Source organism: Netta rufina (genome assembly GCF_964035555.1).
Source record: "Netta rufina genome assembly, chromosome: 20".
NCBI lineage: Eukaryota > Metazoa > Chordata > Aves > Anseriformes > Anatidae > Netta > Netta rufina.
The window spans coordinates 3,052,609-3,066,888 of NC_140144.1; the positions used below are offsets into that span (position 1 = coordinate 3,052,609).

Here is a 14,280-nt window from a genome sequence, read left to right on the forward strand (position 1 = left end):
GGCACGGCGGAGCGCTCCGGCGGCGGGCACGGCAGCAGCGCGGCCCCTTGGCAGCCCCGAGCCCCGCCGGAGGCACCGCGCCCGGCCGGCACCAGCCCCGCGGCCCCGGCCATGAGGTCGGGCCGGAGACACGGCACCTGTGCGGGGAGGTGAGCGGAGCCTCGGAGCCTTCCCCTGCTCCGGCAGCCCCCGGTGGCGAGAGAAGAGGAGGGGGTGTTGGAAGGGAAGGCTTTTTTTTTTTTTTTTTTTTTTTTTTTTTTTTTTAAATCCAGCTCTATATTTTGGTGCGATCCATCCCGACCCCGCAACTGAAGCCCCCGGAGGGAGAAGTGCTGCGCGCTGTGATGCGTCTTCCTCTCGCCTCGGCTGCCAGTTTGGATTGTAGCGCCCGGCTCCGTGCACTGCGAGGATGGCTCGGTTCGGGGATGATCTGCCAACACGCTATGGAGGTGGAGGGCCAGCCGGGGCTGGAAGAGGGAGCAGCCGGCAAGGTGGTCCCCAAGCCGGCCAAAGGATGTATAAGCAGTCGATGGCTCAGAGAGCCAGGACTATGGCTCTCTACAACCCCATCCCTGTCAAACAGAACTGCTTCACAGTCAACAGATCCCTCTTCATCTTCAGTGAAGATAATGTTATACGGAAATACGCCAAGCGAATAACAGAATGGCCATATCCTTTCAGGGAGGGCGTGTGGGCATGGGGGGGAAGGTGGGGAGGGGGTGACTGGGGGAACAGACCCCTCTAGTCAGCTGAGGATGAGTGTCTGGTGCTAATATAGACGTGCATGTGTGATTCGGTGTGTGATGGGTGTGTGTGACATGGAGCCTGGTGTCCGACATAATGTACGGCTGTGTAGCTTGGTATCACAGAAAATTGCTTCTGTGGGAGCGGCAGAGCGTGCTTTTGACTATGCCAGGGGTGTAAGGCATACGTGAATTCTGGTGTGTATTTAGGTGTGAGATATACAGTTGCATAGATTTGCATTTCCTATGATTTAAACCAAATGCAAAGGGATCTGTGAGATTCCTGCTAATGAAACCTGATTGTTATTTCCATCTTAGAGCCTTACAACTCTTATTTCTCACTCTGAATAGAGGAAGAAACGTAAGATAAAAATGGTGACACCTTGGCATTGAAGCTGCACTGATAGTAGAGGTATCGATAGCCAAGATACCTTGCAAAATCCGATTACAACCATTACTGCTGGGTTTTTAGTACATCACCTCCTGAATGCATTGGCACCAACATGAATCTTGTCACTTTGAACTAGGAACCTTGCCTAAGCTTAGGGTGTTCTAAAATAAAAAATAAAAATAAATAAAAAAAAAAGCAAAGCTTCGTGACAGGAGGAGGCAGTAAGTGGAGAGAAGGCTCATCTGCTGTATTGTGAAAAGGGCAGATGCTTTCTGTCTCAGAACCAGCTTCTAGGCCAAGTGAGCTGCAGAGATCTTCCTTAGAAGGGGGCTCTGCTTGTAACGATGCACACGGTGGGGTTGTAAGCTGTGAGAAAGGGAAGCAGGCTCTTCTTCCAAGATTATTTGAGGTTACCAGGGAGTAGATATACTATATGAGTGTGTGCGTGTGTGTGTGCATGTACGGGAGTGCATTACACTGGTGATCTCAAGGGAGCTGGTTGTTTGCTTTTCATTTAATATCACACACCTAATAATCCCAGCTAACATCAGCAAGGCCTCCTCCCAGCCTCCTAGCAACACTTTCAATTGCCACAGAGGCCGTTCCCTTCAGGCTTCCCCAGCTTTCACTTCCAGAGGGGCTAACAGGAAAAAAATATACCCCAGTAGAGTGAATGCACTTCCTTTCCTCCTGAACCAACACGCTCACACACGTATCGATCTCTGTGCCCCTGTTATAAAATCACAGGCAGGGCTGTATTTCCTTATCCACGTCTCCTTCCCTGCATTCAGCCTGAATAAACAAGCTCCAAAGCCCCAGTGGCAGTCGGAGCAGTGCATTTCCTGCAAGGCTGGATACGGTCTGCTCCCTGCCCAGCCCTTGGGTGCCCTCTTCATCGCTCGGCGTGGGGACGGCACCCACGGTGCTGCGGAGGCAGCCTCCTGGCAGAGCCCCCGGCCGCTCCCCGCACCGCCGTGTGCCCAGGGGGCCTGGGCAGGGGTGGCGCTGAGCGGTGCTGAGCAGGAGCTGACCACGGTGCTCATCGGAGCTGCCCGTGGTGCTGAGCAGGGCTGTCTGCGGTGCTGAGCGGAGCTGCCCGTGGTGCTGAGCAGTGCCTAATGGAGCTGCCCATGGTGCCGAATTGAGCTGCCCGTGGTGCTGAGCAGTACTGCCCGCGGTGCGGCTCCGCCCTGGGAGCTCAGGGACTTGCCACAAGCCAGGGCTAGAGGCGAGGGCAAGAGGCGCGGGGGTACCTGGTGCCGGGTTAGCTTCTGTCCTGTGGGCTCCCTTCTCTCACACAGCTCGATGGGGTGCTGATTTGGTTCTCGTCAGGAGCAGGCGTTGCGATCTCACAGTAATTCGTGTTTTGGCCCAGTGTAGATGCTCTAAATTGAACTTTTCTAGCCCATTACTTGTTTACGCTATGCGGTCAAGTTAAACGGCAATGTTTAATGTTAATGTCTTTCTAAAAAATATTTTTTCATGTGACATCCAGCTGTGTTATTTATTCTGTGGCAGTTTAGCATGTCATTTTCATTTAAAAATAATAATTAATAGCTTTTTGTTTCTTTTGGACCTTTTCTTTTCTTCATCCCTGTTCCCGTACTCCTTGAGCGGCTCAGCTTTTGTGTAAGCCACTAACTCTCACAAAGAAGAGAGCCAGTTTCCTACTCTTCTTCCAGAGACACTCCAGAAAGAACTGAGGAAATCTAGGAGACTGAATGTCTTCAAAACAGATGAGAGATCTTTGAACACGCAACTAATGTAACTGCTTAGGTAGAAATGGGATTTGGATGAGGTTCTTCCTATGTTGTCTAGTTTCTTCTTTAACTTCTGATTCCCACTCCATTTGAATACATGATTTTAGCTACAATCATAGCCAATTGTATTGTGCTGGCTCTGGAGCAACATTTGCCGGATGGAGACAAGACACCTATGTCAGAGAGATTGGTGAGTTCTATTTATTTATTTAGATTTTTTGTTTCTGGTCTGATACAAAAAGCAATCAGCCATCCAGTGTTGTGGGTGCTTGTATCTATTTTTAAGATCTGCATGCAAGCAAATGGCATTGAACTGACAATCAGAACAAATAAGCTAGTGACAACAAGTATAACTATAACCTCCCAATCCCATCTCCACAAGAATGCTTCATCACTCTAGCCAGCCCTGCCCAGCTGCGAGAAGAGCGGGACTTTACGGTATATCAGAAGAGCAGCAAACTTGGGTTGTCTGTAGACCAGGACAGGAAGGGACTGCCAAATGCTCAGAATTATCTGTAGAATCAAATGAACCTCTGTGCTATTGTCCCAGAAAGTGGTAGAACAGAGTATCCTTTTAGGCTCGCATGCCTTTCAGCTCTCTTCCTGCTACAGCTGTATATCAAGGACCCTACAATACAAACTTTGGGTTTAGATTGTAACACTTCTCTGCCAAAAAAGCAGGAATTTAGGAAAATAATTTACCAGCAGGCTTTATGGTAATGAGCTCAATTACCTTATTTCAAAGGAAATATAAAAATAGCTTCAGAATCATTCTTCCATTTACCACCACTATAGGAAAAAAAGGATAATATTTAGTTTGATTTTTTTTTTTCTCCTGCTGTTAATGATCTGGAACATCTTTTATGCCTAAATGCATTAGTCCTGGTTTATATTCAAAGGATGAATAAATATGTATCCATATGTGTTTTACATGTAGATATTAAATAATTGAAACAGAGATAATATTAGCCTTGCTGCCAAAAGTTAGAACCTCTGTCTTCTGGTTGCTACAGTTTCCAACGCTGGTCCATAGCAGTGGGCAACTTTCACAATCTCATTCTTCAGAAACAAACAAACAAACAAACAAATAAACAAATATAGTGTGTAAGTGATAGATCTAGAAAGAGCTGCAGGCTCAGCTAGTTCAGACTGCCTGTTTGGAAATGTATCCACTGATACCGGTGCCCACTTACATTGTATTTGCTAAGTCTCTTTTTATGTGAACAATTTCTACTTAAGAAATTATAAGGAAAACGTGAAGAATATGTGTTGATCTTTTTGCCATTAGATGACAATATGTCTTTGCATGCTTTGGGATCCGATAGCAAGGATCCCAAATCCAGATCACAAACCCAGTAAATCTGGGTTTGTGATCTGGATTTGGGATCCTTGCTATCGGATCCAGATTTACTGGGTTTGTGAGCAAAGCACAGATTTAGACTCAGGACAATGTTTGAGCTGGAGAAATGCCAGGGTTCCATCTATGGTCCTTGAATGTATGGACTAGAGGAAAGGTAGTTTTGTGAATTTTCTGGCTTGGTAAATCTTTGTGATATGTAATTTTAAGCAAGGGGGAATATAGTTACCATGTTTCTATGCACCTCTATATCCCTAGATTTATAAAGGGATCCTAGATGCTGTTTGCTGGTCCTGTTCCCCATTGCATTAATTCCATGCCTGGTACTTGCATGTACACTTTCAGTTTCTGTCCCAGTCATTACAAAGGGGGGCAGTGTCATTACCAGCAAACAGCATAAGATCACTGAATGAGTTAAATGCACAGTCTTCACCATCAAGGTGAAGGCTTCATCTTCAAGGCTCTGCCTTGGCAGTGAAAGCAGAATTAACCCTTGATTTGTGTCCCAAGTACTGCTGTGCAGCATTGTCTTTGATCCACATACTCCAGGGCCATTTTAACTAAAGCACATTTGTAACTGAAGTGTAAAGGGGTTTATCATAGAATGACAGTGAGGATATTTACAAGTCATTAAATTTTCTATTTCAACATATGCTTTAAAAATTAAACATCGTGGATACAAAAAACTGTCTTTTGGTTTTCAAAGTGAAACTTCCTTAGAATGCTCCAGTCGCTTCCACAAGCTGTAAGTTGTTTCACTGAAAATGTTATGAATCCCTGTTAAGCTATAGTGGGTGAATATTCCCATATATTTTCAGGGTTGTTAAGCCAAATTATAAGTCCATATATAACAACAGGTGCTTTATTACTGTCTTTGGCAGGAATGGAATTGGATTTTTAAATTATTATTATTATTTTTTGGTTAACGATTTACAGATATATCTTCTTTCCTCCTGCGTTCATTGAATTGGAGTGAGGTCTCATCACTGAAGAGTTAATCACATCTTAAGGATGAGATGCACATCATCAATGTTTTACAACTGGGAGATGTAGGCAGACTTGTTGAAGAAAAAAAACACAGCTGCAGAGATACTTTGTGCCATAGGTAGAAAGACAAAATCTTAAGATTTTTGTCCATTTGTTAAAATTGAGAAAAAGACAAAGGAGGACTCAATAGAAACATTTTCATTATTTTTCTCTGCTGACCAAGATATTCCTCTATGTTTCTCCCCAGAGACCCAAGATACGAACCTGCAATGCAATCTCACTTGGCTGTTATCTGTGCTCATGTTACCTGACAAGCAGGGTTAATTGAGCACATGGGAAGAGAAAGCGATGTCTCAGTATATGCAAGATTTCAAGAGTTGCAATGGCTGAGTTACAAGTAATCTTTCTCAGTCCATCTTCTGTATGTAGTGTGTTACACAGAAAAACTGCTCATACCTACCCTGTTCCAGGGCTTGGTTTGTTCCTAGCTCTTTTTGCCTAGAGCTTCTGCAGAACTGGAAGCATATACGCTTATTGTTCTACCAGATTGGGATGGGGGAGACTAGCCTGTTAATGAAATCCAGACAAATTATATCCAAATGGTTGAAGACTTTGTCAAAACACAACCATTCAGGTAGAAATGTACCTTTGAGTGATTCTTTCACTTTGGAGGGATGCCAAGTGAAAAGGTGTGGAGGGAATTGCACTGAGTGGCCCAGCACCTGGTGTTCAGAGCTCCAGATGTGGCAAGGTCTGAGGCATGAATGGCCTCACAGGTGGATGCCTTGCTCATAGTGGTCTTGGCTGTCCAACCTGAGGCGTGCTAGTGCTCTCTTTGTCTCCCTCTGAAATTCTCTGTTTTTCGTGAGAAGCTGCAGTAGATCATTAATTTGTCCCAGCCTGACAGAGACAGTGTCAGAACTTACAGGACAAGAAATCTATTTTCTGCCCTGCTTTGGGGCACACCATGTTTGAAGACACCAGCGGGTCTGTAGGATGCTCGTCTGCGTGTCACTGTAGGCTCTGAGTATTTGGCTTCCCCAGATGGTTTTGGTGTGAGGGCAAAGCATAACTGTTTTCTCAGATATTCATCATGACAGCTCCCTCACTTGGCTAATGGATTTAATTCTTTATGCTATCCACAGGCACTTTGTGCAGTCATATGTGAGCTGTTCATATTAAGCTTTGCATGAACAAAGCCTTACACACCCAAACCTATCAAGGCTGTCACATCCAAGGGCCAAGGAAAGACATTAGGACATGGACTAGGAATAGTAATGACTTTCCAGACTCAGAAGTTGTTTCTGATCTGAAACATATTGATTGAATGTGTGTTTGGCCCAGTCTCAAGCTTTGCTGTGTCCACAGCAAACAACCTGCTGGCACAGCTCTGGCTGCTGCCCAAATTCTCCACCCTCCTTCCAAGCATACACACTGATATTCATTAACACCTGCTTCCCCACACCCAGCCTCCTGTCTGAAGGGGGCTGCAGGATGCCCTGGCAGCAGGATTTCTGAGCCGACAGCTCTGCCCTTTCAGTGCTGCTCAGGGCAAGTCACCCAGCTCCTCGCACTCTAGCTCCTTCCATCACACACAGTAATGCAAAAATCCTTTTCTTCAGCCACAGGCCCCCACTACCTAGTGGGGCATTGTTTTGTTTTTCATCCCATCCTTGTTACTGCTCTAATTCTTAGGCTGTTAGATTAAATTTAGACAGGCTTTAGAAAAGACCCTCTTTCTAGCCCCTCTTATTTCCCCAGCTACTCACTCCCAACTCTATCAATGATAATTTTTCTTTGTAATAAATACCCAAGCCCATCTGTGATCCGTCCTGCTTTCTTAGAAGCTGACAATAACTTTTTTTTTGACCCACTTCTTAAAAGCTCCGTGTAGTCTTAGCTTTGGGAAGAGCATATTCTATAAAATCCTTGAGTACCTGAATCGTGGTCCTTTAAAGCTGTGAGCTGTAATCACAAGGCACCTGACCTAGATTGAGCGAGCGGCTGGTGGCAGAGTAGGTGTAAGGCTTTCAGGAAGTGAGGGAGTAAGGTGGGAGAGTGTGTGTAGGTAAGGTGGTGGTTTCTTTTTTTAAAATTTTATTTTAAAGATGAGTAGTTTTTAGAGGCATACTAGTAGATGTAGAAAGGGATGCGAAGGTTGGGCTCGGTGGGGGGCTTTGTTTGCAAAGATTTTGTACGTTTGTTGAGCTAGAAGGGGTGGAGGAGCAGGTAGACTAAGGGAGCTGGAGTGCTCCTGTGTGCATAAGGGAAAGCCGAGGAGCAGGAGCAGTAAGGTAGCTTCTTCTGAAATCCCAAATGACAATTTCTGACCTCTCTTCTTGTTTCCTTCTTTTCTGTACTTGCTTGTAGTCCTGGGATACTTCCAGCTCTTGTTGTGGAGAAACTGCTAGAAGAAAGCTCTTATTGCATTGTGTTTGGGGAGGGTCAAAAAGCGTCTGATAGCTGTGCCTTATGCCTGTTTCTTTGTGGGTAAATAGCACTGGGCTGACTGGAGTTTCTCAGTCTGGCAGCTGACAGGCCCCGAATCCTCTGGGATCAGTGAGGTTCTGTGGAGGGGCAGAGAGCTTGGAGGCTGCTGTTTGTAGAAAAACCTTGGCTGAAGGAGAAGCCAATTTTTGTTTTCTCCATTACAGTTGAAGGGCAACAGTGTGATCTCAACAGTCACCTGCTCTGTTTTGCTGTCTAGCCAGTTAGTGTGCGTGTGCGTGATCTGCAGGTAGCTGGCCCTCCTGCCTGGCCACAGCAGAATGGGATTGGGGAGCCGTGATGTTAAGAAAGGTGGAGGGGATTAGAGATGTTATAGGGTGAAGGATAGGGGAGAACTGGGGTCACTGAAGTGTGTGTAGGGTGCTGATTTGTTGGAAACAAATCTTTTTAACTCAGCCACTGATGGAAAATCCTGTCCAGAGGTAGTCACTTCCAACAGCTTAGAGGTGCCGTCAGTGATTAGTGCTTCATGGTTGACTTGCTGAGTTGGGTACACATCGATGTGCTAAGTGCTTAAGCCTCTTTGGGAGGGGTGTGCTATTATGCTGCTCTTCTATGTGTGAAAACCTGGCTTTCTGTAACAAGTACCGTGCCTAAAGCATGGTCTGTGTGCTGGTGCAGGGTCAAATTTGAGCAAGAGTTACTATGTTGTAAAAATAAATGCTTGTATCAAAGCTGTTCCTTTCTTTGTTCTGTGACCACAAACACTTGACATTCATGTTCTTTCTGCACAGGATAACTAAAATCACCTTTTGTCATTAGCAGAATTGCAAAATGTAAACAACTGTGCACCAAACAGCTTCTCAGCTCTTTGGCTGTAATGGTCAGAAATGCCAAAGCCCCTGGAACAAAGATTTCTAATTTCCTAATTTGTGAGTTTGCTTCCTTCTGGGTAGGGCTGCTGTACTTCCATTGCCGTCAGCAGAAATCATGGATCTAAGACACACTTGGAAATTGGATACAGAGGCCAAAGCTAATTAACATGTTCTTGAAACTGATGCCTGGTACTTTTTTCACCTTTTACTTTGTTCTCATTTCTTGTGCACGTATTTCTTCCAACTTTGAATAATTGTATTTGGCACTGCATTTGTGTTTAAACTCTTATCGATATAATACTGAGGGATCTGGTGCCAAAGATGGAGAAGATGTTTAGTAAAGCTATGGAGACTAAACTTGGACTCCTCTCATGTGAGCTAGGGCATGGAGCTGTGGGCCTGAGACACAAATTTTACTGCTTCTACTATAACAGAAGGGAATGAGGTTTTCTCCCTGAATTGGTTACACAGCAAAAGAAAAATAAATGAATCTGCAGCTATGGAAATTAGGAACAGAGAGGGAAAAGAGTGAAGTAAGAACCGATGGAATAAATGATAAAGAAATAATTTCCTGCCTGCGTTTGCAAGCTTGCTGTGCTGACTGTTACTTCTGAAGATATTCTTTAGTTTCTGTTTCCTGGATGAATTGCAAAATGCGTGTTTTCTTCCATGTCAATAATTACAGAAATGTGGTCTCAAGTTTATATTTACCCTTGGAGCAAGATTTCAGTGTTGAAACTCCTTCCAGAATCTTGAGTAATGGTGCAAAGTGTGGGGTGAAACCATTGGAATAAAGGCAAATAGAGTTTTCCATGCAAAAAGCCAAATCTACCTTCAGAGTGAATAATTCTGAAATCTTTCTCTGTGCTTAGTTCCAGTACACTTGAACCTTTTTGTTTCAACTCTGTCCAGAGGGCTGAAAAGGGCATGAAGTTGGTGCACATAGTTGCTTATATAATTGCTGATGCGAGTGCAGAAGCACAGGTATCTTCTTGACACCTCTGATTTTATTCTTTTCAGGATGACACTGAGCCGTACTTTATTGGAATATTTTGTTTTGAAGCTGGTATAAAGATCATCGCTCTGGGGTTTGTTTTTCACAAAGGCTCTTATCTCAGAAATGGCTGGAACGTGATGGATTTTGTTGTGGTCCTCACAGGGTAAGTGACCTCCTCTCGCCCCAAGTTTAAAGGGGATTCTTGCTCTGATTTGTGGTGTTCTTAAACTACAGGTTGGGGTGGGAGTGGTTGTGGTGAAATAGTACTCTAAAACTGCATTTGTGACCTTGCTGTATTTAAATAATGGTTATTGTGCTGAGTGAGTTACTTTCAAAGCATTGTTTGAACCAAGTAAAAAGAAGTTTTGAGGATATTTATTTGTACATATGCTGGCATGTTTCTCATCCAGATGCTCACTGACGTTTCTCAGGCTTTGCAGGTTCTAATTGCCACTAGGTACTTGAACCTGATTTAAATCAATCTTTCTCCTGACATTACAGGCTGACTTCAAAAGTCAATGTGGAGTGAGCTAGCAAATTAAATGCATCCCATCTTTAAGCTATTATAACTCAGAAATCAGTGAAGTTTATGCAGGAATGCGTTTGGTTTACTACAAAATAACTTTGCTGAAAATAATTCAAGGAGGGCACATGTCTTGTAAGGCTGCAGCTGAAAACATTATTTGTGTTTTGTACCCTGGTTGAAATGATACTACTAATTTGTTTCTTGGAAATGCTCACAGTTTTGTTATGCATTGCAACGGTTTCTATTTTTATATACATATACATGTAAGGTATGGCTAGTGGATAATGAAAATGCAAACATTAAGTAACTCTTAAAGTCTACAAATTGTGCTTTAAAGCTCCAAATGAAATGTTAGGGTTTCCAAAGGTCTGTGTGAGGTCCTGATCTTGGAATGATCTTGGTTAGTTTTTCCCCACGAAGATGAACCCTGGTTCTTGTTATTAATAGGCGCTCATTTCACACACCTGTGTGTGACGGACATATATATTCTTTGGTCTGCTTAGTGGTGTACAGTAGGATGCTGGTAGGAAAACACTTGCATACATATACAAATATATTCATTAGATGCATTAGCACTGTAATTCTATTTGCATTCAGTGTATCATGTGATACAGCAATTGAGAGGCCAAAGGGAGTTCTTTATGTATTGAGGAAGAAAATAAATATGCAGGGCTTGATCCTCCTGCTGCTGGGGCTGGGTATTTAATCAATAGAAACTTCAGTGGAGCCACAAGCAGAATCAGATTTACATACTTGGAAACATAGGGGGTACTAGGATGAAAAGAGAATTAATACAGACGTTACAATTATTTGCACTGATGGTCTGTTCTGGTTCCTAGTTTGCACTATGCCCTTTTGTGTGTTTAAAAAAAACAACAACACACACACAAAAACCAAACAAACATTAAAAAAAAAATAAATCACTAAATCAAGGCCCTAGTTCTGGAAAGGACTTTGGCACATGTTTTAATCTACCCTTCAGCAAAACATTCAAGTACATGTTTGAATTCAGCTGACTCAAACGGTTCCGTACTTTAGGTTCTACGTAAAAGCTGTCCTGAATTAAAGCCATATAGGTATTTGTTTGGACATGATTTTTTCTGTTTTTTAATGAACACAGGCCAAGAATCTAAAAATGTACATTTAAAAACTGCCTAGCTGTGATGCAGACGTTCAAAGTTTTGCAACAACATCTGAAACACTGTGTGCCATGCTTGTGGAGTCACAAACAACTGTGCAATGCTATAGGCGTGACACTGGCATCTTACTGGTGCCAGTTTTATTGTGAGCACTGTTTGCAGCGCTGTTTGATCTCTGAGCATAATTGCGGAATATCGGCTTGATTAGACAGCTGTAATAAGGAACCCTGTTGCCATCTGCAAACACGCGTATTCTTTTGAAGTACAATCCTGTTAACGTCAAAGCTTCTGGTTTCCAATGGTGATGCTAGCTGGGCTGCATTGAAACTGTCTTGTACATGGACTTCCCACCAGGCAGGCCGTGCAGGGAAAGCAATGTGTAAACCAGTCAACATCAAGCCCAGGAGTTAGCTCTAGTGAGGAAACCCACAGCCTGCTAATCTGCTAAATTGAGGCCTGGATTTAGCGAGGTTCTTAAGCTTGTGCCCAACTTTTGGTGTCTGAGGGGCCCTACTGCAAACACCGAGTGTGCTTGGTTAGGTAAATGCTTAGTTAGGTAAATGTCTGGGGCTGTAATTGCAAACCCACTGTTAATGTGGAGGCACCTATGGTAGAGAAATAGCATTGAGAGGGGAGCTGCAGATTCACACGGGAGGTTAAATTAGTATTTCCTCCCTAGCTGGCTGTGTTTTGCTCTGAATTTCCTAGATCCTTGTGTTTTACCTTATTCCTGTGTTGCCATTGGTCTGTGCTAGAAAGCAGAAGCTCCTCTTCCTCTGGCTTCCTTCAGAGGCTAGAAATGCTTTCAGCCACCCATTATCTTCCTCGGCTTGGCTAGCTGATGCTCGAGAGGAGCCTGAGCATGGCCTCTTCCTGGAGTGAATATTGCTTGGCATTTCTGCATCGAGACACCGAAGGCAGGTTGCTGAGTAGAGATGCTTACTGCTAACAGCCCCGGGTGTTTCTCCAGGGAGCTGGTGGCACAAATGAAGCTTTCATTTTCCTTTCTGGGGAAGGTGATCACAGATCTGTTTCAAAACAAAACAAAAGGCAAAAAGGCAGAGAATAATAAAATAAAAGGACAGTGCTGAACTTGTACTTTATGCATTCTTATAAATATGGATATGCAGGATATCAGTTTCTGAAATATACTTTTATTACTCATAATCAAAAGCTTTCCTTTGCCGTTTGTGCAAGATTTCCACTTAAAAATGTTGCTTCATGCTTCCTAGGCAGTGATCAGTGTTCAGTTCCCAAGCTCAGTTTCACACTGATCTTCAATATTGTAGAAGGATTTTGGTTTTTCTTTTTTTTTTTTTTTTCCATGTAAGCAGGAGAGATCATGAAATGCGTTTTCATGATATCACATGCAGAGTTGTATACCTGTTAATGCTGGTGGGTGTACATTTTTAAGGTAAATGGTGAATATCAGAAAATCCAATCTCACTTTCAGCATTTAGCTAAAGCCCATAAAAGCAAAGAGCAGCTCTGCTCTCGTTGGCTGTTTCCATAGGAAGAGGGCCAGCCAGTGTCTGGGTGTGTTTTGGAGGAGGCTGTGGGGGAAGGCACTGCACTGATTGAATTTACCCTTATGTAAATGTTAGCGATCGTGCAGTAACCCTTCCCACTTGCTTCTTTTTTGTCACCACCCCTTCCATCACCACTCAAGGCCTGCGTACTGTTATTACTGATAAATATGTATTTTTTTATTTGCCTGCAGTGACGGACATTTTGCTTGTCAAAATCAGAGAGTCACACTTGTTAATCAGAAAATAAATCAGGGTGCTGTTATATGCAGCCAGGATCAATATCCTATTGAGCTAAACTGAACACTAATAGACAGTGGCCCCAAACGGCTTGGTTTGCTGTTCCAGAAAACACTCCCCCGGTTCTTTCCACAGCAGTGCCGCGGTGCCTTTTTCTCATTTACTTTCAAGGAAGCCTGCTGATCTGCTGTTAATAAAGGCCTGGGAAAATAATAGATTGCTGCTCCCTGGAAGATCTTTTCCTCTGTAATTTTTTTAGTTATTTCTTGTAAACTCCTATAGCTGTAGATGAGTATCGAGGAAAGCTGCCCTACTGCGATGTGCTTTTTGCTGTTGTGGAGACACACATTTTATAGCGCCTGCTCATTTTATTTTCACGTTTTTATGGGCTTGCATTTGCTCCAGTGATGACATCACCCGTTAGCAGCTCTAAATCACACAAGAATGCAATTGCCCAGTTGGCCTGGGACTATATGATCTTAATGTACTTTTCCCAAGGGAGGAGAAAGGGGATTTTTTACTCTGCTGCTGCAACCTGTCTTCGGGTGGAAAACTCAGAAATCCACAGCTGTCTTGGGAACCAAGTCCTCCCCACACCCAGTGCCCTCAGTTACATGGCAGCAAATGAAGGGAGCCTGCATTCAGGACCTCTACAGTTGAAACCTGTTTCTGTTGGAGTTATTTATAAGATTTCTCCTGGTGTCCTGAGCTTTGGATAAAATGGCCTGAAGCTGGGTTGAACTACGAGCTCCTCTCTCACTGGAGCTTGTATAATAGTGTGGATTCTAGGGGAAGAATGAGAACAAAACATTATCTTCCTATTATCTTCCTGATTCCCAAATTTCATAGGTATAGGGATTTTTGAGGAAAAGATGGGTGTGATGACTTTTAAACTAGATAATCCAAGTGGACTCTTCTCCTAGGCTGTATTTTGGAATCTGTTTATAATTTTGACTGCATCATATCCTGGATAAAAGGTTTCATGATCTAACTGTGGACCAGAAGAGAAGCTACCACTTATCCCATTTTTCCCATCATTAGCTACCTGGGGTTTCCCTTAGAGTCTTCTGGATTTTTTTTCTGTATGCTTTTGGTTTTATGAGTTTCCAGCTTTTCCCCTGTCAGAGTCCTATGCTGCCTGACCTCCCTTGACCTGAGAGCTGCTCTGTGTACCACTGACCTGTGCTGCTGTTCTGCTCCTTCCCTAGTTTTAGAGTATCCTCTTGGACCAGTGACCGCGACCACATGCAGTGTTTGTCCCACACTGAGAGCTGCTAAGACTGGTATAAAT

The 14,280-nt window shown here is 43.7% G+C and overlaps 1 protein-coding gene across 2 annotated transcripts in view; it reads left to right on the forward strand.

Moving 5' to 3' along the window:
* Window positions 1-409: 409 nt before the first annotated feature.
* The window catches only part of LOC311217258 (voltage-dependent N-type calcium channel subunit alpha-1B-like), a gene marked incomplete at both ends in the record, with an annotated part of 280,405 nt that continues 266,534 nt past the window's right edge, over window positions 410-14,280 (forward strand). For both annotated transcript variants that reach the window (XM_084299168.1, XM_084299169.1), the window contains 3 exons: window positions 410-690; window positions 2,979-3,084; window positions 9,582-9,721. In XM_084299168.1, the coding sequence (XP_084155294.1) occupies window positions 410-690; window positions 2,979-3,084; window positions 9,582-9,721 (527 nt within the window). The remainder of the gene's footprint in view (window positions 691-2,978; window positions 3,085-9,581; window positions 9,722-14,280) is intronic.